The following is a 22,190-nucleotide window of genomic DNA, read 5'->3' on the forward strand; positions in this document are numbered from 1 at the left end:
ACCAGCTGATAGCTAAGCTAAGCTATGTTTCGGACCACCAGACGTTGCTTGTTTTGAAAACAAGCAGAAAAAAATTACTCGACATGTTTTTAGATAAATGGGTCGATATAAACCTTTGTGCGCAACGCCTTCTTTCGACGTGACGAAACACAGAAAGGCTTTCGTGATTCGCTCGTTTCTCTGCATTATTGATGTAAATTGGGAAACACCGGGAAACACAGCCAGGAGAGTTGACGCACCGCTATGAGAGCCTTGCAAGTGAGTTTAACTTGGGGTGACCGTCCGATCTTCGAAAGGAGTGAGTAAAACTGAGTTTTATCGGAAGTTGGCCTTTAAAAAAAAAAACCCCACTGTTTCCAGACCAGAATGACATTTAGGCCTACATTAATCGTGTAACAGAACCACGCACAGCATGTTTTCATGCTGAGTGATGTAGTATTGCAGACAAGTGAGGCTATTTACTATATTTTGTATATTATGAAATTCAAAAGCGTGACAGCTTTTCTCCCTTTCTCTCACCCTGTCCCTCCAGTTCAAACACATAGATAGCCCCCTTCTCATTCTCCTACTCACAAATGCACCACTATTTCCAGTACAGAAATGAAATTGGTTTGGAATCATAGACAGCACAAATGTGTAGCTTATTAAAATTGTTATGCTGCCATGCTTTGTGATGCTGTAGGTAGTGTAGATAGGCTATCAATGCAGACCTCCTTGGTAGGCCTATTGTCTACACATGCATTTGACATGCAAATGTACTGTACCACTCTCGTGGCATTTCAATTCCATTTTACAATTCAAACACATTGATAACCTCCCTCTCATCTGGGGTTGGGGGCAGCACCACCATTACATCCAAGACACCACACAGTGAAGGTACTTTCATGCGACTCAATCTGATGTGTTGGTCGGATGTCCAAAAGAACCAGAAATCCATTTGATGCAAAACAGTTATTGTTCTTGATGCTTTTTAGTTAAGCTTACTACCGGTATTACTCTTGTGTTCTGTAAGGTATAAAAAAGGGGGGGGGGGGCAGAACTCAAACTCGCCTAGGGCGCCAAATAAGCCAGAACCGGCCCTGACAGCGTGCAATACACATATTTACAGAGGAAATGCCACTTTATTTGACGCACACACATCCGATTATTAAAAGTAGCCCAACAGCAGACATGCTCAGAACTGACCGAAAAACAGTATGTGGAGTGGACTCATGCACCCTTTTGCATTCGACCTTTTCTTTCCTAGGTCTTTAACTCAGTCTGGCCAGTTAGCATTCGCATGCTAGGATGGTGAATATAAATAGCTGCAGCTGTGCCGCACGCTCATTTCCAGCCGATGACCTCTAACATTACAGGAAGTGCTTGAGGCTCAAAGGGTTTTGAAGGCAAGCTGACATGGCTAAGCGACAGACACGTGAACTGCAGTGGATGGATCACCGGTCTCACTCAGTCAGTCACTAGGCCTACTGTACACATCAATAGGTTTGACACCAGGAGAGATGTAGGCTGAATGAGGTCTGTGACGTTTGTCATTCATCCAAGACATGCTATTCAGACCCTTTGGTTTAGTTTACTTATAACTCAACATATTTGAATCAATAGCTACTTTTTTTCAATAAATAATAATAAACGGACATGATGTTTATACTTCAGTTTTGTTTCGTTGTTGCGAAAAGAAGTTGAATCAATAGTCGTTTCCCCCTGTAGACACACTTATGGTTTTGTTTTTGAAATAAATAAATATTAATACAAATTCTGGCGTGAAGAATTTCCGCTGGGCCCTGGAAAGGTAATCTAAAAGGCCCCTCCTTTCAATACATACAATGTACCAAGGACCCAATCCCTCCCCCCAGGGGTGCTGACAGGGGTGAGCAAAGGGGACTTTTGTCCAAGGCCCAGAATTGGGTCCTCATTACATTGTATCTATTGGGCTAGGGGGCCCTTTCAGATGACTTTGTCCTGGGCCGGTCCAAAGCTGTCAGCGGCCCTGCCTCCCCCACCCTCCCTGACCGCGGGACAGCTGGCCCTTTTCCCCCCTCTGACGGCTGGTCTGGACGGATCTAGTGCCTGTTTCATCACTCAGGTGAAATGCCACTTGACAAAACACGAGACAGCGCACACATAAATCAAGGTAGCCTACAGTACAAGATCGGGTAAAATATTACAGGATACTCTCAGATACAAAACACTTCATTTCAGTTTTTTTCACTATTTTTCAAGTAAAAGGGTAGACCTACAGGATATGATATAACATTACACCTTATATGATATATGGCTTAAAAAGGACACCTTGGTAGGTCAATAATTGTTCCACAAAAACACTCCACCCTAAGCCGTTCTACCGATGTAGCTTGTTACTCAGATGTGAGAACCACAGTGATTGGTCATGACTGACTTAAAGTGACAGTGACATTTACAGAATTTCCAACAAATCACTGGATTCTGACATCACGGGTAAATAGTTGTTGGACAAACCAGCTATTTGGTGACACCGGGTAGGTACACGGCAGCTTTTTCATTTCTCTATGAGCAGGTTACCATCCGATTCCAAGGGTTCCACATTGGAAAGGCCTGGATAGCACTGTTGGACCTCTGTTGAGAGAAAACAATCCTGTGTTTTTCACTTTTTTTGTGTTTTTTTGGTGTTGACCTACTCCAGGAGGCAAAAAGACTCATCTTGTACTTTAATGTTTCTAACTTTACACCAGTCCTCTGCTTTTCTTAAACATGTCACCTTTTTACCCGTTTGCACCTTAGCATGACATTCTTCCTGTTTTATCTCAGTTCTCAGCCATTACATCCAATAGTGGTCTGAGATCTTCTGTCCCCGTAACCTCCAACAAGATGCTCAAAGGAGTTCTTACACTTCTAACACAGTTGGAGTTCTTTTTAGAGCTCTGAAAAAACAGGATGCCTGTATGTCCACACGCCACCATGTGGGGTGTCCAGTCCGCATTGTTCTGAGACATGGCCAGGTGAGGCGTCCTCATTTTTCTCCACACGTACAGACACTCTTCATTGACGAGCTGCAACATCTCGAAGTTGAAGAGGAGGAAGAGGAGGAGTAGAAGAAGAGGAGGAGATGATGAGGAGGAGAGGCCCTCCTCACCTGTGCAGCTCCCTGTGCTGCCGGATGGGTGCACCTGCTACCGTGACTGGTGGTGAGGGGGTGGTGCTGGCCGGCAAGCTGGAGAAGCTGAGGACATTCGGTAATAATAAGTGGGTTTGTATTGGCACAATTCCAACAACATGCAGCTATACTGCCATACAGAGGCAAAGTGCAGTAACTTCATTTTTTTTTCTCATTTAAGTCGAGTTGAGGATGAAAATGGTCTTCATCACACGTCCTTTATCATGTGACAAAGGCTTAGGGTCCAAATGTGTCCCGTTTTTGAGATATTGCCATGTCAAATCTGCAGAAAGTACAATATTCATCCTAGCACCAAGGAGTTGAAGGCATTTTTTTCTCAGTTTCAAAATGGCGTAGTTACTGGACTTTGCCTTTATAGGGTAGTAAACTGTAAAGGCTTGAACAGTTATACAGGAACATAGGATAGCATGTGATGCACAATGCATTTTGTTTGGAGGATGTCATTTGTGTTATACAATGCCGTCAAAGTCTGCTGGCCTTCACAAACCAGGCTAAATCAACTGAGGCAATAAGCAATCAATGGGGCCTTGTCCTATGACACCACACACCATTGAACGGTGAACATTTCAATGCATTCAAGTGTGATTTTGATGGCCATTGTCTCTCACAAGGACGCTGTTGAGAAAGAGGTCATCTTCACATGGCTCAGAGAGGATTATAATAGTAGTAAGGCCTAACCTGGTCTCCCCATAACCCCATAATGATCTCATGCCGAGGGCCTGGACCTGCATAACTTTTTGGGCCACTGATTTCAGGCAGCAGCAGTAGATGAGAACTTGATTGGCTTGGACCCGAAGACACCTTTACTATATGTATCAGATTAGTTGGTAGGCTACAGCTGGACTACCACGCAAATACAGCACAATGAGACCAAGCCCAGCCGTAACGTAAGAGAGAGCTTACAGAGGGCAAATGCCATGCTAGGTGAGGCCAGAAATTATTTGCATTCAGGGAGTTGCGTTCAGAGTTCACCCTGTTTAAGGACACTGACATGCAAAATACCTGGTGTGGTCAAGCCCGGGCCACGATGCTGTATGACATGCAGCGTTTCAGGAAGTGTTTCACAGACAATATTTCAACACAGAAAGCCAAATCAACCCGTCATTAGCTTCAGAAAGAATAAAATGAAGTTTTTGAGCGACCGTCTCACTCTCCTCATCTCAACATCATTGAGCCATTCAGGGGAAACCTCAAATGTGAGGCAAGCAAGACACCCAGCAAGACACCCACAAATATTATAGGAAACAACCATTCTGCCAGGAAGAATGTACTGTTTTGTCATCTGAGAACATTAAGAGCCTTATCCACAACTACCAAAAACAATTTAGAGTGGTCCCTGATGTTAAACAGGGCCATATTCAGCATCAGAAACTAGGGTATGTAAACTTTTGAACATGGTCATTTGGGTAGTTTGGGTTGTGATCATGCTTTTGAAAGAGTAAACACAGAAGATTTGTAATAAATATATTAAGCCAGTCACTAGCAATGAGTGAAAAAAAAGGTTTTGTGTAATCCTTCATATTTTATGAGAAATCGCCAAGAAAGCGTATATTCTGCTGGGGTATGTAAACATATGAGCACCACTGTAGGATGGCGCGCAAGGCTAGAGTGGGAGAGGGCATTGTGGGTTCTGCAGGTCCAGCATTGACAGCACAAACTCACCCAAACTGTGAATTAGCCCACCACACAGGAATTGCATGGAACCTCCTTTAAAGGTACAATAAATAGAATGGTGGTCAGAACTATGCTGCTAATTCAAACTGTGCTGCCCCTTCCCAAATGTAATCTTTTCATGAACATTCGCTATTTAGTAATAAACTAATATAGTATATAGTAATCCACCTTTTCATATATGATAAAAGACATTTTCCCAGTCATACTACTTTTACCATTACAGATTATTATATATGGGACATTTTTACATTAAGTACATTGATATAACCGTACCCCACGCCAACAGTAATACTTTTCTCTCTCTGCAGGGTCTACAGGGCCTTCATCAAGGATGCTGTACCCTAGCCAGCCAATTTCATTTCACTGCAGTAATTACACAAAGTGGTAGTGGCCGATGAATCAGACTTCAGTAATTTGAACAATGGGCATACCCAGCTACACTGAGGCAGCTACACATCAACTGGGCCGTTTGAGTTAAGAACTGATATTGTTACTAATGACAAGGGGTTACAAAATTTTCCAAATTTCACAGGGCCTAACACATTGTGAAACACCTCTGATGGGGTTATGTGCGCTATTTTCCAGTGGATAATATGGTTTAAACTGTCACAAGTTGCTGGACAAGGTTGTTGCATCGGTCAGTATTTCTTGCTGTCCCCTTTAAATAAGTGTTCAGAAATACAAAAATCCCAAGTGTTCAGTCCGGTTCAATATGCAATACACATGCATTCTTCGAAAACATGCTTCATTCACTCATATTTTGCGTAAAAAAATCATAAAACAGGCCACCTTGGTTGGACTGCTTTTTAAGAACTTGCGCAATACATACAAATATTTGACTGACTTCTTATCATGACTAAATTTCTGATTCTGTGAAATGGAATGTTATAATAACTATATTATTTTCATTCATGGCCTGTTTTTATTTTTCGATTTGTGCATTTGTTAGTCTCCCGGAGTGCTTTACGAGATCAGCAACTCAGTTACACCAGTATCTTTTATCATAATAGTAAATGATAAAAAGACCTGTACGTCCCAGAATTACCATTACAAACTCATTGCCATTAGGTTGAGTGAGGCACTCAAAAAAGAACAGCTGGTGACTTGAATCTCACTAGCTGTGTTCATAACTAGTTATTATGTCACAGAAAGAACACACTGGCTCAATTATAGCACAACACACAGTACAAAGTGTCTTTATTGCTAGATTCACTAGGCTTGATTAGCTACCTAGCTCTATCACTTCATAGATCATGTGTGAACGTTGGAGAGGGAGGTGGGTGTGGGGAATTTACAGAGGTAGGTTTGTTTTAGGTTTTGAGCTCAGCATAACGGAAGGTGTTAAAAACATGTGCTTAAAGTCACAGCTTAGCTTTAGCCACACCACACTGGCGTGGATTTACAATAAAAAATACTGAAAATGTCTACGAAAACAGTTCTTATCCTATGAAATAACACTGCTCTGATCTGAGACACACACAAAAAACAACTGCATGAAATCAAATCCTACTACAGTACACCATCAAACCATTTACAGCGTCAACGATATTCCACAGTACATTTTGCAAAGTTAATCGAACACCTGTAAAAGCCCTTGAGTAGGAGCAAATAAAAGCTATGAAATGGAGTGACATTTGACACTGTAATTGACGATGAACAATTTTAAAATTCAGCACGTAAAAGAGCCCAATTTAATTTTAAGTCATGAATGAGCAGTGTAAAATGTACTGTGTAGTGCTCAAAGTGCTAAAAACATGTAGTAGGGCTAAAAGTCTATTCATGAATTGAACATGGCTTTTGGATTAGTCACAATGACGTATGTTCCATGAGTCTTTGCTGAGGGGGGAAAAGAACATTTCACAAAGACATCACAGATTGGGACTGTGATAAACAGCATTGACTACACATGACAAGACGAGACAAGATGGCTACATCTAAAACTGCCTTTGAGGCAAACAAATATAACAAGCCATATTCTATAGTTCATAGCTTGTTTCTGTGAAACGATAGACATTATATCATCAGCATACTAGCACAGGTTTCTGTGACCAGCTAAAAATGGCAAGGGATTGCTATGTCCTACTTCAAAAAAACAGGAATGGTTAAAAAAGGCAATGCCACTAATCCAAAGGATTAGTTATCTTAAAAGAAGTTCAGTCTGCACAGCAGACATGTTTTTTTTTTTTCAGCAGCCCACAAAATGTGGTCTACAACTCCCAGCTTGCCTTTGGCCTCACAGCAATAAAAAGGAAGAGGCAAGCGATTGATAGGCCTTTTCAAGTGTTCAGTGTTGCTGCCATGCAGTAGAACTGAGCTCTGTTATTTGGGGAAGGGGGTGGGTGGTGGGGTCTCCCATGACAAAAAAAAAAACAACCATGCCCAACATCAGATGCGACCATGCCATGCCGTGCCGTGCCATGGCTTACCCGTGGCTGGGTGGCAGGGGGCACTGCCCGATATGCACTCTGAGCACGCCCTGCTTGTGCAGCCGCAGCAGGTGCTCGAACTCCAGCGGCATGGCGTGGATCTTCTTCTTGCTCTCGCGGTTGTCGTAGTAGTGGTTGGTGAGGGTCTGGTGGCTGCCGTGCGGGTGCGTGCTGAAGGGCCAGAAGCCGTAGAGGTGCACGTTGGAGCACAGCTCGAGCGCCAGGCTGGTCACGATGAGGCCCGTGCTCAGCCGCACGGCCGGCATGCCCTGGGAGCGCCAGAAGCGGGCCAGGCTGGTCAGGTACTCGGGGCTGAGGAAGACGGGCCGCGCCGGGCTGTGGAAGTCCTCCAGGGTGTAGGTGGCGCGCAGGGACACGGCCGTGTTGTGGCTGTAGGAGAAGGCGGGCAGCAGGATCATGGCGCTGCCGTAGGGCCGCACGCCCTCCACGAACGGACGCCGCCGCTCCATAAGCCCCGCCCACCTGCCAGAGGAAGAGGAGGAGTTGGTTGGGATGAAAAAAATGCAGCGCTTATTCAACACTTACAGCAGAGAATCGTATATGAGAGTGAGATAAAGCAGGCGGGTTCTTTTCCGGTATCCACTGTACGTCGGGTGAACGCCCCTTTAGGAGACCTTCGATTAGGAGACCTTCGGAGTCTTGAGGTAGAGAATAAATGGAGTCCCCTTAGCGCTGTAGATGGCGGTAGCGCACGTCTTGTGCAAACACCACGAAAAGAGAAGAAGAAGGAGGGACAACGCCCCCTTAGGAGACCACATTTTGAGCACACGCTTTTGCATTGAGTGGGCGTGTTTCGATTCCTCTTATTATATATCCAACCTCTTTGCTTACAGAGTACTCTGGGACCAAATACACTCTTGAAGATGTTATTTCAACTCTTTAAGGCGTGTCAAACACAAGGCCTGGTGGCAGGATGCGGCCCACCAGATGGCTCAATCCAGCCAAAGACTAAGTACCAGTATGTGAAAAAAGAACAAGTAAAACTAAAAGAGGTAATGTTGCAGCAGGTGTCAAGATTTCAGGTTTTCATTACTTGAAAATAAATTTGCCTTTTCTACTTGTCAATGTTTGTTGCTGCTGATATACCCACTGTCATCCACCTCAAAATGATAGACAAGCAATGTGACTCCAATATGAAGCAAACATTCAGGATATTTTGCAATTACCTGTACGTCAGTAGTCTGTCCCACTTGAAATCGAATTGGCTGTATGTGACCCCTGAACCAAAATGAGTTTGACACCTCTGCTCTAAGTCTTGAATTAACGCAGCAAAATGTAACTTACTTGCAAAAGTTCAAAGATCCATGCACAGCTTCTAGGTGCTGGTAAACGCAGGAGTATGCAATACTTCAAAAGGAAAAAGTTCACCGCACACTTGTTTGACTTTATGCTCTTTTATTCAGAGCGAACAACGCGTTTCGTCTCTGTGCGTCAGGAGGATGTGCGTCATGAGGATGACGCACAAAGGTGAAACGCGTTGTTCGCACTGAATAAAAGAGCATAAAGTCAAGCAAGTGTGTGGTAAACTTTTTCCTTTTGAAGTACAGCAAAATGTACTACTAAAGTGTAGGACGAAGGCTGATGAAAGTTCTGGTTGATAGAAGTCTGAGCACAATTGAAATCCTTTTGTTGCTTTTAATGCATCATCTCAAAATAATTCACTGCAAAAAAGCAACCTGAGCAAATGTATTATTACTTTCATCCTTATTGTTACTACTCAGTAGAAGGAGTAGTAGTAGTAACTGCTATTAGGAACCATTTTTCATACCGAACCACAAGAAACTCAAAACTGTGGCAAGCAGCTGCCAGAAACAACGTATACTATACTTATGTCGTCAGCCCATTCAATATCCTTTCCCCTCTGAATACCCGAGACACACGAAAGGCAAAACAAAAGCAGCTGGACGCTTTCATGTCTTGGGAAGCATACCTTACAGAGAACGGCTGTACACACACACACACACACACACACACACACACACACACACACACACACACACACACACACACACACACACACACACACACAATACATACACATTTGTGCGCACGCACACACACACACGTATGCGTGCGTGTGCACACACACACACAGGTACTGTAGATACTGTACCTTAAACAGAACGCATACCTTACAGAACAAGTGTACACACACACACACATGCATTGCACACGCGCGTGCGTGCACATGCTGTACATTCAGGCGCATACATTCATGCAAGCAATCACATTCCTTAGCTAATGCATAGCAGATTCTCCCCCTTCCTCTCCTCTGCACTCCCCTCCCTTCCTTTCTGCCTTCACTCACTTCTCATGGAGAATACTGGGGTTGGATGTCACCAGGTCAGTCTTGTTACCGACGTCCCTGGTATACACGCCCTCCACTGGTGGAAGATTGCATCTGAGAGAGAGAGAGAGAGAGAGAGAGAGAGAGAGAGAGAGAGAGAGAGAGAGAGAGAGAGAGAGGGGCACGTGTCAGACAAGAGAGAGATAGAGAAGACTCGTAGAGTAGTAATCATATATCACCTACCACATCATACAGCATGCAGTGCGTGCACATGACTGTGCGTGTGTGTGTGTGTGTGTGTGTGTGTGTGTGTGTGTGTGTGTGTGTGTGTGTGTGTGTGTGTGTGTGTGTGTGTGTGTGTGTGCACGCGAGCGCGCGTGCGTGTGCGTGCATGCGCGAGCTAGCGTGCAAATGGGAACTAGCAGCCAAAGGGCTCTGTAAAAACGTGTTTTGAGCTGCTTTTTGAACCTGTCCAGTGAATGGGCCACCTTGAGTATGGTGTGGTAGTTTACTCCAATAAGGGACACAGTCTATCTAGTACATACAGTATATTCAGGATCTTACAGCGTAAGACAGGACAAAAAGTAGGAGGGAGCACATGCAGATAGGTGTCAGTGGTAGACACATTCACACCAACAGACATGCATATGCACACACCCACACAAGCACGCGCACACACACACAGGCTGCTTTCATTTCATGTGCATACCTGATTACAAATTGGGAAGAGTCAATGCTCTGTCCACAGCTGCTGTTGGTCAGAATGCCTCCATTTCCAACCACAGAACATGTTTCCCAAGTTTTGTTTCCAAAAGGTGACTCCTAAGTGCAAACACACACACCGACAGACAGACAGACAGACAGACAGACAGACACAGACACACACACACACCAGAAATGATGATTAAACAAAACAAAACAAAAAATAAACAAGAAAAACATTCATTGACTGCGAGTGACCTTTAAACAATGGAGATTGCTGGGTAATGTAATGTAATGTAATGCATGATCTAACAACATGTCCCTTCACCTTTGGGAAGACACTGAAGAGTGCTTGGGTGACTTGCAGCGGCTTCCTCTTCTCGCCGTCGAAAGTGACCTTTGACCCCACGGGGGTGTTGGCTTGCGTGACGATGGCTTTAGAGGCACCATGGCACTTGTTGCTCAGCAACGCCCTGTGAAAACACCGCAAACACAAAACAACAACACAAGCCAGTGCCGTAATTAACAAGTGGAGTAGTTTAATACTAATGCCCATTTTATTATTATGTTATTACAATGGAACGTCCTGGCCGCTCTATTGTGTTTCTTGATAAGACTGTATAGGTCTACAGTATATAGAGGAATTGAAGACCAACCGACAGTACAGGGGTTAAAAAAATCAATTACTGTATGATGTATGATGGGGAAACAATAGGATGGATTCAGCAGTAGGGATACGTATTCTCTTCATCAATGGGCTTTCATTAAATATAAGCCTGTATATTTTTAATGCAACCAAACACATTGCAAGTCATGCTGGAAATCTAGCAATTGATGGCAGATTGCTATCACTCTAGCTCTGTGTCTTGCTCGTCAGCAAAGACCTGTACTGGCAGCCTGTTGTTGTTTCAGCTGAGGCCAGTCTCTGTGAGTTTCTGCTGATCATGCGCCGTCTCCACCCTGTCTGGAGGCTGGAATAGCAATATGACGGATAGCTGCCTGTGACGTTGGGAGAGATGGGTTTAAGCGGAGAGGAGAGGAGAGGAAGGGGACGCGCTGTTTTGCCAAGGACATTCCTGCTCCTCTGCGTTGCCTTAAACTCCACCTCCACTAGTAGTCATCCCCACTGCAGGGCAGCAGCCATAGGTCACATCCCAGGACCAGGGAGAGGGAAGGGGGGGAGACGTCAAAGGTCAAACCGTCCTGCCTTGTTCTGGCGTATTGTTAAACTCCTGGGATTTTTTAAAAACTGATTCTGGCACAGGGACCACCATTCAGATTTAGCAGTAGTCCACGGCCCAATGTGTTTGCGCATGTATATTTGTAGAAGTCAAACTGAATTGTGTAACTGAGGTGACCCTCCTGCGTTTGTTCGCCACTCGGGGCTTGAACCCGCCACCTACCAGTCAACGCTCCAGTTTGGGCATGATGGAAGGCACAGCATGGTACCAATGAGCTAACGTAAAGGTCCAGACCGATAGCCCAGCGGCAGCGCTACCAATACTGTATGAGGCTTCAGGAGGGAAGCTAACATTAACTTACGTTCTACACCTAACTCTGCTAAGTTGGCATCCGTTACAATAGCAACTCACAGACCATCAGCAATATTGCCACCGGCAACCACTGGTTGAAAACCCATCTTAAGACATGACCCCAGTTACACACAGTAATTGCTGTTACCGGACTGGCAATGACCAAGACAAAATGTCTAAAGGTTCTGTGTAATGTTGCAGTAGTGTAGTGCTATAGTTGTAAAGCATTTTCAATGACTATTACAGCGTTACACTGGTGGAACGGTGCACACTACGGGGCTACAAGGCACCGTGCACAGCCTGTACTACTAGATTCCCAGGGCATGATGCAGGAAAATAATTCCATGGCTGAAGTTATCAAAACATTTCAAAGTTATTATGACTATCTAACTCCACAGCCTATAATTTCAAGCACTGTGTCTAAGATCTTTAAGCCTTGCGTAACAAGCGAGCACGCACACACACACACATACACACACATACATACACACACACACACACACACACACACGGCGCGCACACACACACACACACAGATACTGTACATTCAAGAGCATACACGGATGAAACACACAACGCATGCAGAGGCACACACACATACCCACAACACACACACACCTTCTTAACTGCCGACAGATATTATCAGAATTCATTGGCAGAAGTTCAGGTACTTGTTTTAAGAAAACTGTTGATGGTGGAAAAAGTAGCTCAGTATGTTCTCCGGTCCCTCTAACCACATTTTCCTGAGAAGGGGAGGTGGGGTGTTGAATAATCTTTCTGGCATGCCATCACGTAACAAAACCAAATGTCAACATGGAAGGTTATGCTTGCCAACAAAGATACAGATTCAAAAATTCTAGTTAGGCAGTTAGATACTGTAGGTCTAGCCGTTCACTTTTTAATAATTAAACTTCTTGAAAGCCAGAAAAAAAACTGGTTTGCCAGACTTACAGTAGATTGTCTAACTCAAACCTTAACTTCTCTATACAGCATCAATCTGTGTATTGCATGGGATATGGTAAGATTCTTGATGGCATTCAGATACTCGTTATGATGCAGAGGGAGTTCCCCTAACCACAAGTGAAATCTCTATCTTAATGGTCATTTATTGTTTAGCCCACAAGCTAATCCCATCAGATAAATTAATCCCATCAGCCACGCCCATTGGTGGTTGCTAATAGGGTAAGTGTGGTGGTGGACATGCATGTGCATGTGCATCTCTCTCTCTCTCTCTCTCTCTCTCTCTCTCTCTCTCTCTCTCTCTCTCTCTCTCTCTCTCTCTCTCTCTCTCTCTCTCTCTCTCTCTCTCTCTTTTTGTGTTGTTCTGATGGCCAAGTAGCTGTGTCGTCAGCTCTGTCTCATGACTACCCCCATGCATCGATTTCCTGTTTCCTCTGAGCAATGTTCCAGCCCCAGACACAGGGGAGACGGGGCCGTAGAGAGAGGCTAGGGCCATAGACTATACTGAGTCTGTGCTCTCCTCTGCTCAACTCAACTCCCCCACATGTTGCTCCAAGGCCTTCCACAAAACACACAAATGTGCACTGTGCATGTACGTAGGTACACATGCACACACTCTAGCAATAAAGTGTACACATGCACGCAACACACACGCACACAGACACCCAGACACACACCCTTGCATTGCATGGACACACGCACATTCTCTAAAACACACACATGCACTGAAATGCACACAGACACACACACCCGCACGCACGCACACACACACACACACACGCAAGCACGCACGCACACACACACACACACACGCACGCACAATAATTCACACACTCACAGGTTTCTGGTGGAGCCTAGACAGCGCTGCAAGGCACTGAATGACTCAGCTGAGAAATCCTGTTGCATATTTCCGCAGGGCCATGACAAGAGGCAGCAGTTACTCGTTCACAGTCAGGGGAAGCAGCAGATGAGCTGAGTGTAGTGGGGCTAGGGACATGTGCAATAGATACAGTACGCTATGTGGATGTCTTATTGTGCAATAGATATGTGTGGATGTCTTATTGAGCAATGGATATGTGTGGATGTCTTATTGTGCAATAGATATGTGTGGATGTCTTATTGAGCAATGGATATGTGTGTGGATGTTTTATTACAGAGTGGTGAGAGAATTCCAAAAGAATAAAAAAGGATTTCACATCGCTGGCAAACGCTGTGGGAACATCATCTCTCTTTCTGTGTGTGTGTGTGTGTGTGTGTGTGTGTGCATATTACGTGTACAGCATGTGTGTGTGTGTGGTTGACCTTTACCTGAACTTCTTATAATTGTTCTCTTGTCTCCTCCAGTTTTGTGAGTACCGTTCCATGGCTCTCTTAATGATGGTCTCGCTGACAAGAAAAAGAACAAAACGAAAGAGTAAAGGATTTGCCAGAGCAGCGGCAGATAGGGCTGCACAATTAATCGAAAATCGTGATAAAATTGTGAAATCGAAGTCGTGAATTTAATCGTGATATAATTGTGTCCTTGAAGCCAGAACATACTGACAGGCTGGTGTTTCATGCTATTGCTTTTACATAATTATTACAATTAATTGTATTGTGCTCATCCCGTATATAATTCATTCTTGGTTATATTTCATCTTGTTATAATTTTCAAAAAAAATGCAAAAAAATCAATAATCGTGATTAATCATCGTGATTACAATTTTGACCAAAATAATCGTGATTATGATTTTTTTCCATAATCGTGCAGCCCTAGCGGCAGAACAACTGGCCATACTGATGCTTCAGGCTGTTGGATTGTAATTAAGAATTTAATAAGAGCAAACAGCTGGGTTACTTCTGGAGGACTAATTTGCAATTTTTTCGCAATGGAGTCAAACAGCTTCCGTTCTGAAGCGAAGCAGGTATAGGCAACTACCGGTTTCATTCAGAAAACAGGCCCTGCCATGGCTGAAATGGTAGGGCACTGCACTGTCATGCCGGGGGCCGGGTTTGATTCCGGCCTGAAATCATTTCCTGATCCTCCCCCATCTCTCTCCCACTCACTTCCTGGCACCATCTTAAACTGTCCTATCAAATAAAGGCATAAAACTCATAAAAAAAAAGGTTTCGTTTTAAAACAATGGCTGTTAATGTGTTTAATCAGTGCAGTAACCAAATCAAAACAAAATTCCCCACCAGAAGCTTTGGCTGTTGTTTTTTTTTAAAGATTGTAAGTTTTAAATGAACTCCACTTGCTCCTGGCGGTGGATTAGTGTCAAACTATTTATGAGGAGGACACAGAAGAGGAACATCATGGTCAGCTATGTCATCAGATGATCTAATGACTTATTGGACAAATAACAAGATCTATGTACTGTATGTCGCATACCCCCAAAAACCAAACAACATAGCGGTGTATAGGGTCGCTACATTAGACAAAAAAGTATGTATGTGCACATATCCACTGCCTTTCCCAGTTGGATTGCTCAGACTGCTCAGAATGGGCTTTGCAACACAATAAAACAGGAAAACAAAAAAAACTACATAGTCTCTTTGAAGCGTGTCTAGTCTGATTAAGGGCAAAGAATTGTAAAGCACTCTCTCTCTCTCTCTCTCTCTCTCTTTGTGAGATCTCATTCATTATGCGCACTGCTCTGCTACCCTATTGTTGAATGCCAAAAAAGAACCGTCTAAGTTTAAGTCTATGTCCTCTGCTAAACACTGCCATCACTCCAAGTTGCTTCTGTTTTGTTGAGTCTTTGTTGTGTCTGGGCGTGTTCCTAAGGAGCAGGGTGCCGCCTGTTGCTGCCTGTGATGTTTCCATGGCTCAGCGGTTTTGTGTGTTTGTGTGGTTTTGTCTTTTCCCTCACCTGCAGCTGATGCAGTCTGAGGGGTCTGCAGCCGAGCTCTTCTGGCCCTGCACAGGCCCACGAGGTGAACGCTCACTGGACAGGAGAAACAGTTGAGAACACAGTTAAAGATTAAGACAAAGGTGTGTGTGTGTGTGTGTGTGTGTATGTGTGTTAATTTCTGTCCCCAAAATGATTACACATTGTCTCAACTTTTGTGACTTACTAAACCGCCAGCAACGTGTGCCTGCATGGTCTCTGTATGTCTGTCTGTCTGTCTGTGTGTGTGTGTGCAGACACACATGTGTGCTTGTGAATCAGTGACAGTGTGTCTGAGAGTAAATGGACATACATGCAGTGCACAACGATAATGAGTACACCCCTTTTGAAAAGTAACATTTTGAACAATATTTCAATAATTTGCATAGAGTAAGTGATAGAACGTCTGTTGACCTTACAAATGAAAAGCAAGGTTAATAATGTAACTCAAATTACACATTTTTGTTAAATCATTGTGGTGCAAAATTGAGTACACCCCCTCATGAAAATCCCATAGAGAAGATCATGATCTGCTTCAGTAGTCACAGTACATGTTGACATGCATGTTTCTTTTGGCGAAATTCAGCTTCCCAATGTTGACGGCACTCAGTACCATTCTTTACTGTAAGCGTTGAACACTGTTCATGGGACACTTTTACTTGGTTACCACCACACATACTTGACAGCATCTAAAGCTAATGTCTTTATCATGGTCTCATCTGACATGACATGGACTGACATGGTTTTGGGCTGCATGGATGCCGTTAACATTGGGAAGCTGAATTTCACCAAAAGATGCATGCATGCTGTGAAGTTGTACCATGAATAGCACTGAAGCAGATCATGATCCTCTCTATGGGATTTTTAACATAGGGTGGTGTACTCACTTTTGATTTCACAAAAATGAAAAAATGTGATATTTAAGTTATATTATGAACCTTACTTTTCCGTTGTAAGTTAAACAGATTGCATAAAACTTATTCTACGCACATATTTGGAAATAACTTGTGTGCTTATCGACACATTGTTCAAAATGCTTTTGAAAAGGGATGTACTCATTACGGTGTGCACTGTACACATGTAGCACATGACAGGAAAACACAGCAATGTTCATAATGACACACCGTTATTCACCACACTATTTTAAAGTGCCTGCCAGCCCCTTTTCCACTACACGAACCATTGCATACAATATCCTATAGGTTTATAATGGCAGGCCAGAGGCCAAGCGGAGCTAGTGTTTGGACAAAAAACAGAACCCTGTTTCCATACAAATGAGTAACCTTGTAGGCTGAGACGTGTGTCCCAATGGACAACGGTGTACTTCTAGCCAATGTTTGCACATAAACACATCCCCTTCTCACGCTGTAAAAACAGTCCGTCAGCAACAAAGATGTGCTTATTCTTCATATAGTGTGTCCATGTGTCCGTTGCTGTGTGTGTGTGTGTGTGTGTGTGTGTGTGTGTGTGTGTGTGTGTGTGTGTGTGTGTGTGTGTGTGTGTGTGTGTGTGAGAGAGAGAGAGAGAGCGAGAGAGAGAGCGAGAGAGAAACTGTGCATGACGGAATGAAAGAGACATAAAGGAATGAAAGGAAACTGAATGGTTTCAGTGTTTTAAATGAATACTGTTGAATACTAAATGAGATCTGCTTTACTAAGGAAAATGGTTCAAAAGCTAAACCAAAACTATTGTAACTGTGTATCACATCCACTGAGGATGATGAAAATGTTTAATAAGCAACTTGTTCAATAATAAAATACAATTTCACATCAAACGCACATGACAGATGCCACAGGCACACACATACAATCGCACAGAAAAAGACACAGACACACTTGCACAGTGCACACAGACAGTGACAGACAGATACAGGAAACATGTACAAAAATGTACACTCAGAAACAGAAGCAGACTCACAAACACTAACCACTGACACACATGCACACTCAGACTCTCTCACTTACACAAATACAAATACAAATAAAAATACAAATACTCTCTCTCTATTTCTCTCTGTCTCTCTGTCTCTCTCTCGCTCTCTCACACACACACACACACACACACACACACACACACACACACACACACACACACACACACACACACAAACACAAACACAAACACACACCCAGACCTGAGTAGCGGCGAACTCACTTGTCTGAGTAAACAATCCAGAGGAGCAGCGTGAAGAAGGTGCCGAGGACCCCCAGGACCAGAGTGGCAGAGAGCAGCTTGTGGATGACAATCTTCATTCTTCCTGCTGTACACGCTGCGCACACACACATACACACACATGCTCGCTCACGCTCCCAGTCGCCGCACACACCTGCTGTTTCCACAAAGACATACCCGCCGGCGTTCGGTCGGTCGGGAACTCTCTCCCTCCTTCTCTCTATCTCTCAATCTTGCTCTACTGTTTCTCCTCGCAGGCTCCTCGTCCTCCTCCCCCCTTCAACACTCTTTCCTTCTCCCCTTTCGTGCCCCGATTGCTCCAGTCCACCTCAGGTTTCCATGCCTGGCCCGGGACTCTTTTTTTCTTTTTGGCTCTAGCTGTTTACTCCTCTGGTGGCATTTTGTCCAGACCCCCGTCTCTCCCTCTCCCTCTCTCTATTTCTATTTCTACTTCTTTCTTTCGCTCTCCAAAACTCTCCTCCTCCACCTCTAACTCTAACTCTCCCTTCCTCTTTGTACTTCTTTTGAGCCCCTTTCTTTTCTTCCTTTCTTGCCCTTTTCCTGAGCCGAGCCAAGCAGTTAATCTCCTTGTCTCTCTCCCGCACAAGCCCTTTCACTTCTTCACTCTAACTTTCTCCCCTCTCTCTCCCTCTCTCCTTCTCTCCCTCTCTCTCACATGAGCAGTTTCTCTGCACCGACACGCCTCTGTTGCTTCCCCGGTTATCGGACTGACATCGCTACCGTCTCCCAATATTCCTTGTTTTCAGTCTTTCACGGTTTCTCTCACTCCCCTAATCTTCATCTGAATAGAGAAGAGAAGAAGGGAGGGCAGGGGAGAGGATAGGAGGGGGAGTAGCCGTTGAAAGAGGGGGTGTCCTCCTGTCCTAATGTTCTTCTCACGGCGTCTCACTTGAACATTGTCTCTTCTTTCATTTCCATGGCTTGCTTTGACTCCCTCCCACCTTCTTTCTCGCTATCTTATCTGTGTTGAGGTCCGAAGTCCCTACTCTCTCTCTCTTTCTTTCTCTTTCTCTCTCTCTCTCTCTCCCTCCTGCTCGCTCTGCTTCTCACTCAATAGTTGTTGCTGTTGCGCCTTCAGCATTCTCCACCCCCCACCATCCCCCAAAGTCCTGGCATGCTTACCCCCTCCTTCTCTCTAAACCCTCTCCCTTTCCTCATGTGCTCCCTCCCCTCTATTTTACAAATTCTTCATAATGCATTTGCCTCTCTCTCTCTCTCTCTCTGACTCTTCCTTCAACATGTGGCGCTATGCGTCTTGTGTGCCTTGTGCGAAGTGGTATTTTTATTTTTCTCTTGACTGAGTATTTGTGTGCACGAGAGTAGGTGGGTGTGTATGGTGTGTGGGTCTGTGTCTGTGTGTGTGTGTAGTGGGGGGGGGGGGGGGGGGGTTCAGTGAGTGAGACTGAGTGTGTGAGGACAGTGAGGGTTTTTTTATCACTCCAGCCAATCAGGGTCAGTGGCTACTTGGGGCAAGGGGCTATCAGCCAATCAGATCTTCTGGTGTGAGTTCTCCCCTCAATAACCCCACTTCTCTCTCAGCCAAGTTTCTGCCAGAGCAGAAAGTAAAATACAGAGGGAGAGGGCGGGGGGATCGGGGATAGCAGGACCAGAAAATGCCTTAAGTAGTAACAACCACCAAAGAGGCTCCCATTCATTGCAGTTATGGCTGGATATTAAAAGGGTCCTGTGTTTGCCCATGGCTGCAGGGACAGGCTGAGTATTATTATGAGGGCTGTGCGGAACGATGACAGCAGCATAGCCGACGCATGTACTCCCCGGAAAAAAAAAAACACTTTTACTAACCTTCTACCACCGAACTCAGAGTTGACAAGCATCCGTTGCTACACTCGCTAAGCGGCTCAGTTGTCATATCATTCGTTTTGAACCTCACTTTTCAGTCGATTTTGAAGCATGTCAGCTAGGACGTCGTTTAATCATAAAGAATAATTGTAAAGAAATTGAATCTAATAAATAGACATGATCGCTAGAATCAAAGCGCATAGTACTAGCATATCATCTACCTTTTAAAATAGAAAAGGGTTTCTCTGAGAATCAATTCGATTAGCTAGCGTAGTTCGTCACATCACATTAATTAATGATAATTTAATCTAATATAACTTCATTCCGAATAACGTCCTCGGAATGTGGTTACAGCTATTTCCCTGATTTTGTGACGAGCGTGGCGTAATGTAGCACTGCTACTGGAAAATAGTATCAACATAGTAACAATATGTCCTCATGGGGTTATAAATAGCCTGACTCATGGCTAGAACCACTCACCGGATTGGCGACATTGGATGTTGACATTTAGGTTCTAGTCGGCGAAAAGTGATGCGAGCCATCTGTAGAGGTTTCCAGATTTATTGCGAGACTCAACATGGGCACTTCTGACATTCTTAAAGCAGTTCAATTCATTTAGCCCAAAAAAAAGGGACAACGGGTAGGACAGGGTAGGCTATGTTTTAACCAAAGAAACTCAAGAGAAAGAACAATCTCTTGGCGGGGAATGCATTGGCCACGGTGTAGTACGGGGGCGTTGCCTGAGGACACGAGTGGATGGAAAATTAACTCCCTTGCGCATGGTCATTGGTCAGTGGGTGCGATGGATGCCATTTTCGTACTCCCTTGCACATGGTCAGTGGGGGCGACACCACGATGGATAATTTGTGGCCAAGTAACGGCAGCTGTTAGTCAGCAGTAATTGCTGGGGGTAATTAAGGACAGCTGACAGACATTCACGCTGTCCTATGGCCTGTTCCACAGTGAATAACATTTCCGTACTCCCCTCGCCATCATTTCCTACTACGCTGTTATGACGTGAGTAAGCCCTCTTGTCTCAAGCCTCTTTGGTTTTAACCGCCTGGTTAGAGTAGCATCTTGACCTTATGACCTGTACTACGCCACGCCCCCTTACTTCCACGCGAGCTTGTCCACCAACTTTTTCCACACTGATTATACAGTTACACTGGCAGGGCCGCTGACAGCTTTGGCTGGGCCCGGGACAAAAACACATGAAAGGACCCCAAACCCAATCAATACAATGTAATGAGGATGCGATGCTGGGCCCCCTCTCTCCCTGGGCCCGGGACAAATGAACCCCTTGTTCCCCCCTGTTGGCTTCCCTTCTTATATCTCATTCAAAAATAACAATAATAAAAGCAGCAGCATTACAAGACAATGAAGGCATGGGAGTGGTGAACTAAAATATGAAGTCTGTAGTTCTACAGGCTTCAAGGCTAGCATCATGATCCCATAATCACAGACTGAGTGTTCTGTTCCTCCGTTAAGTGGAAGTGCAAAGTTAAACATTATTAAGGGGAGTGACTCTGAGTTGCTGTGCAGGCGGTCTATTAGCCGTTATACAAGAATACGTTTTGGTCAGTGAAATGTTACGAGTCTAGGTACAGTAGGCTATATGGGAAGAATATAGGCCTAGCACTGAGCATGCGGCACCTATAAACCTATGAAATCTTAAGAAATGTTGATGCTGTGTTCAAAACTAAAATGTGGCCCATTTCACACAATGATTAGTGATTGTGTTGGTTTTATTTTAGGACAACTTATGTCGCCCATGCCTCCTCTGGCCTCAACATGTGTCCAGTGTACCATGGTCAGGGCCAATAACAATAAGGATGATCATGGTTACCGGTATAAAAGGTTGGAAACCCTGGTTGTAGACTACCAGTTGCTGTATTTCCATTCACGCTACTCCCATTTGCCATCGTACGACATGTACAACTGAACCAGACTGAATACATCTATAATTCCAGGCACATGCCAACTAGGAGCATACTGTTATCCCAGAGAGAGTAGAGAGAGAGAGAGGTTCCATTGGCCCATTGTTTCCGGGTTCTATTATTGCAAGGGGGAGGGGGGGGATCCCCCTTTAGGCAGACCTAGGCAGACCTAAGGACTGTTCTATTCAATGCTAGGAGTATTATGACACGCCCCTTTAGGCAGACCGGAACCTGGTCATGTTAGGTGCCCATAGCAACCTATTACATTGGCATATCTCTATATACTTACAGAATCTCTGGTTAGCCTGGTCCTGCACACAGAACGGAGTGCTCACGCTGCTTTAACAATCAGACTTCCGCAGTCAAGTGGATTTGGACACTGGACAGATGGCATGGACTACCCTGAAGCTACCAATAGCCTTGTGCTCTTTCGGATGCTACATGTTAACAATGCTCTAATTCAGCAATTACCAGGCGGCCTGTGGCTCTCCCTGCATTGACATATTAGGTTAAAAACTTGAACAATCACGTAATTGAAGGCTCATGTTGACTAAGGGCCAGAGAGTAAATCATTGTATGCCCCTTTTACTCCCATTCGGAGGGATGGAAAGCAGTCCAGAAAGAAAAGCAGCTGCTG

At 44.4% G+C, this 22,190-nt stretch overlaps 1 protein-coding gene across 2 annotated transcripts; it reads right to left on the reverse strand.

Annotated features, from left to right (window-relative positions):
• Positions 1-1,088: 1,088 nt before the first annotated feature.
• On the reverse strand, positions 1,089-20,246 carry LOC134435435 (alpha-2,8-sialyltransferase 8E-like). Of its 2 annotated transcripts, XM_063184403.1 has the most exons (9): positions 20,097-20,246; positions 17,778-17,892; positions 15,606-15,680; positions 14,062-14,139; positions 10,590-10,734; positions 10,269-10,381; positions 9,581-9,673; positions 7,252-7,734; positions 1,089-3,196 (listed from the first exon to the last, which is right to left on the reverse strand). In XM_063184403.1, exons 2-9 carry the CDS (start codon positions 17,873-17,875, stop codon positions 3,106-3,108), a joined length of 1,176 nt encoding a protein of 391 aa, XP_063040473.1. In that variant the 5' UTR covers positions 17,876-17,892; positions 20,097-20,246; the 3' UTR covers positions 1,089-3,105. The 2 variants fall into 2 exon arrangements, with proteins under 2 accessions (XP_063040473.1, XP_063040465.1); XM_063184395.1 differs by lacking the exon at positions 20,097-20,246 and having other exon boundaries at positions 17,778-18,879.
• Between the last annotated feature and the right edge of the window lie 1,944 nt (positions 20,247-22,190).

This window comes from Engraulis encrasicolus, chromosome 2 (assembly GCF_034702125.1).
Source record: "Engraulis encrasicolus isolate BLACKSEA-1 chromosome 2, IST_EnEncr_1.0, whole genome shotgun sequence".
Taxonomy (NCBI): domain Eukaryota; kingdom Metazoa; phylum Chordata; class Actinopteri; order Clupeiformes; family Engraulidae; genus Engraulis; species Engraulis encrasicolus.

Excerpts from the sequence above, each read along its gene's own strand:
- LOC134435435 (XM_063184395.1), bottom strand. The coding sequence starts at position 17,908 with ATGTGTGTGTGCGCAGCGTGTACAGCAGGAAGAATGAAGATTGTCATC. Across the intron at positions 14,140-15,605 it reads TCAGACTGCATCAGCTGCAG|CGAGACCATCATTAAGAGAG; the intron begins GTGAGGGAAAAG and ends TTTTCTTGTCAG. Across the intron at positions 7,735-9,580 it reads CCCAGTATTCTCCATGAGAA|GTGGGCGGGGCTTATGGAGC; the intron begins GTGAGTGAAGGC and ends TTCCTCTGGCAG.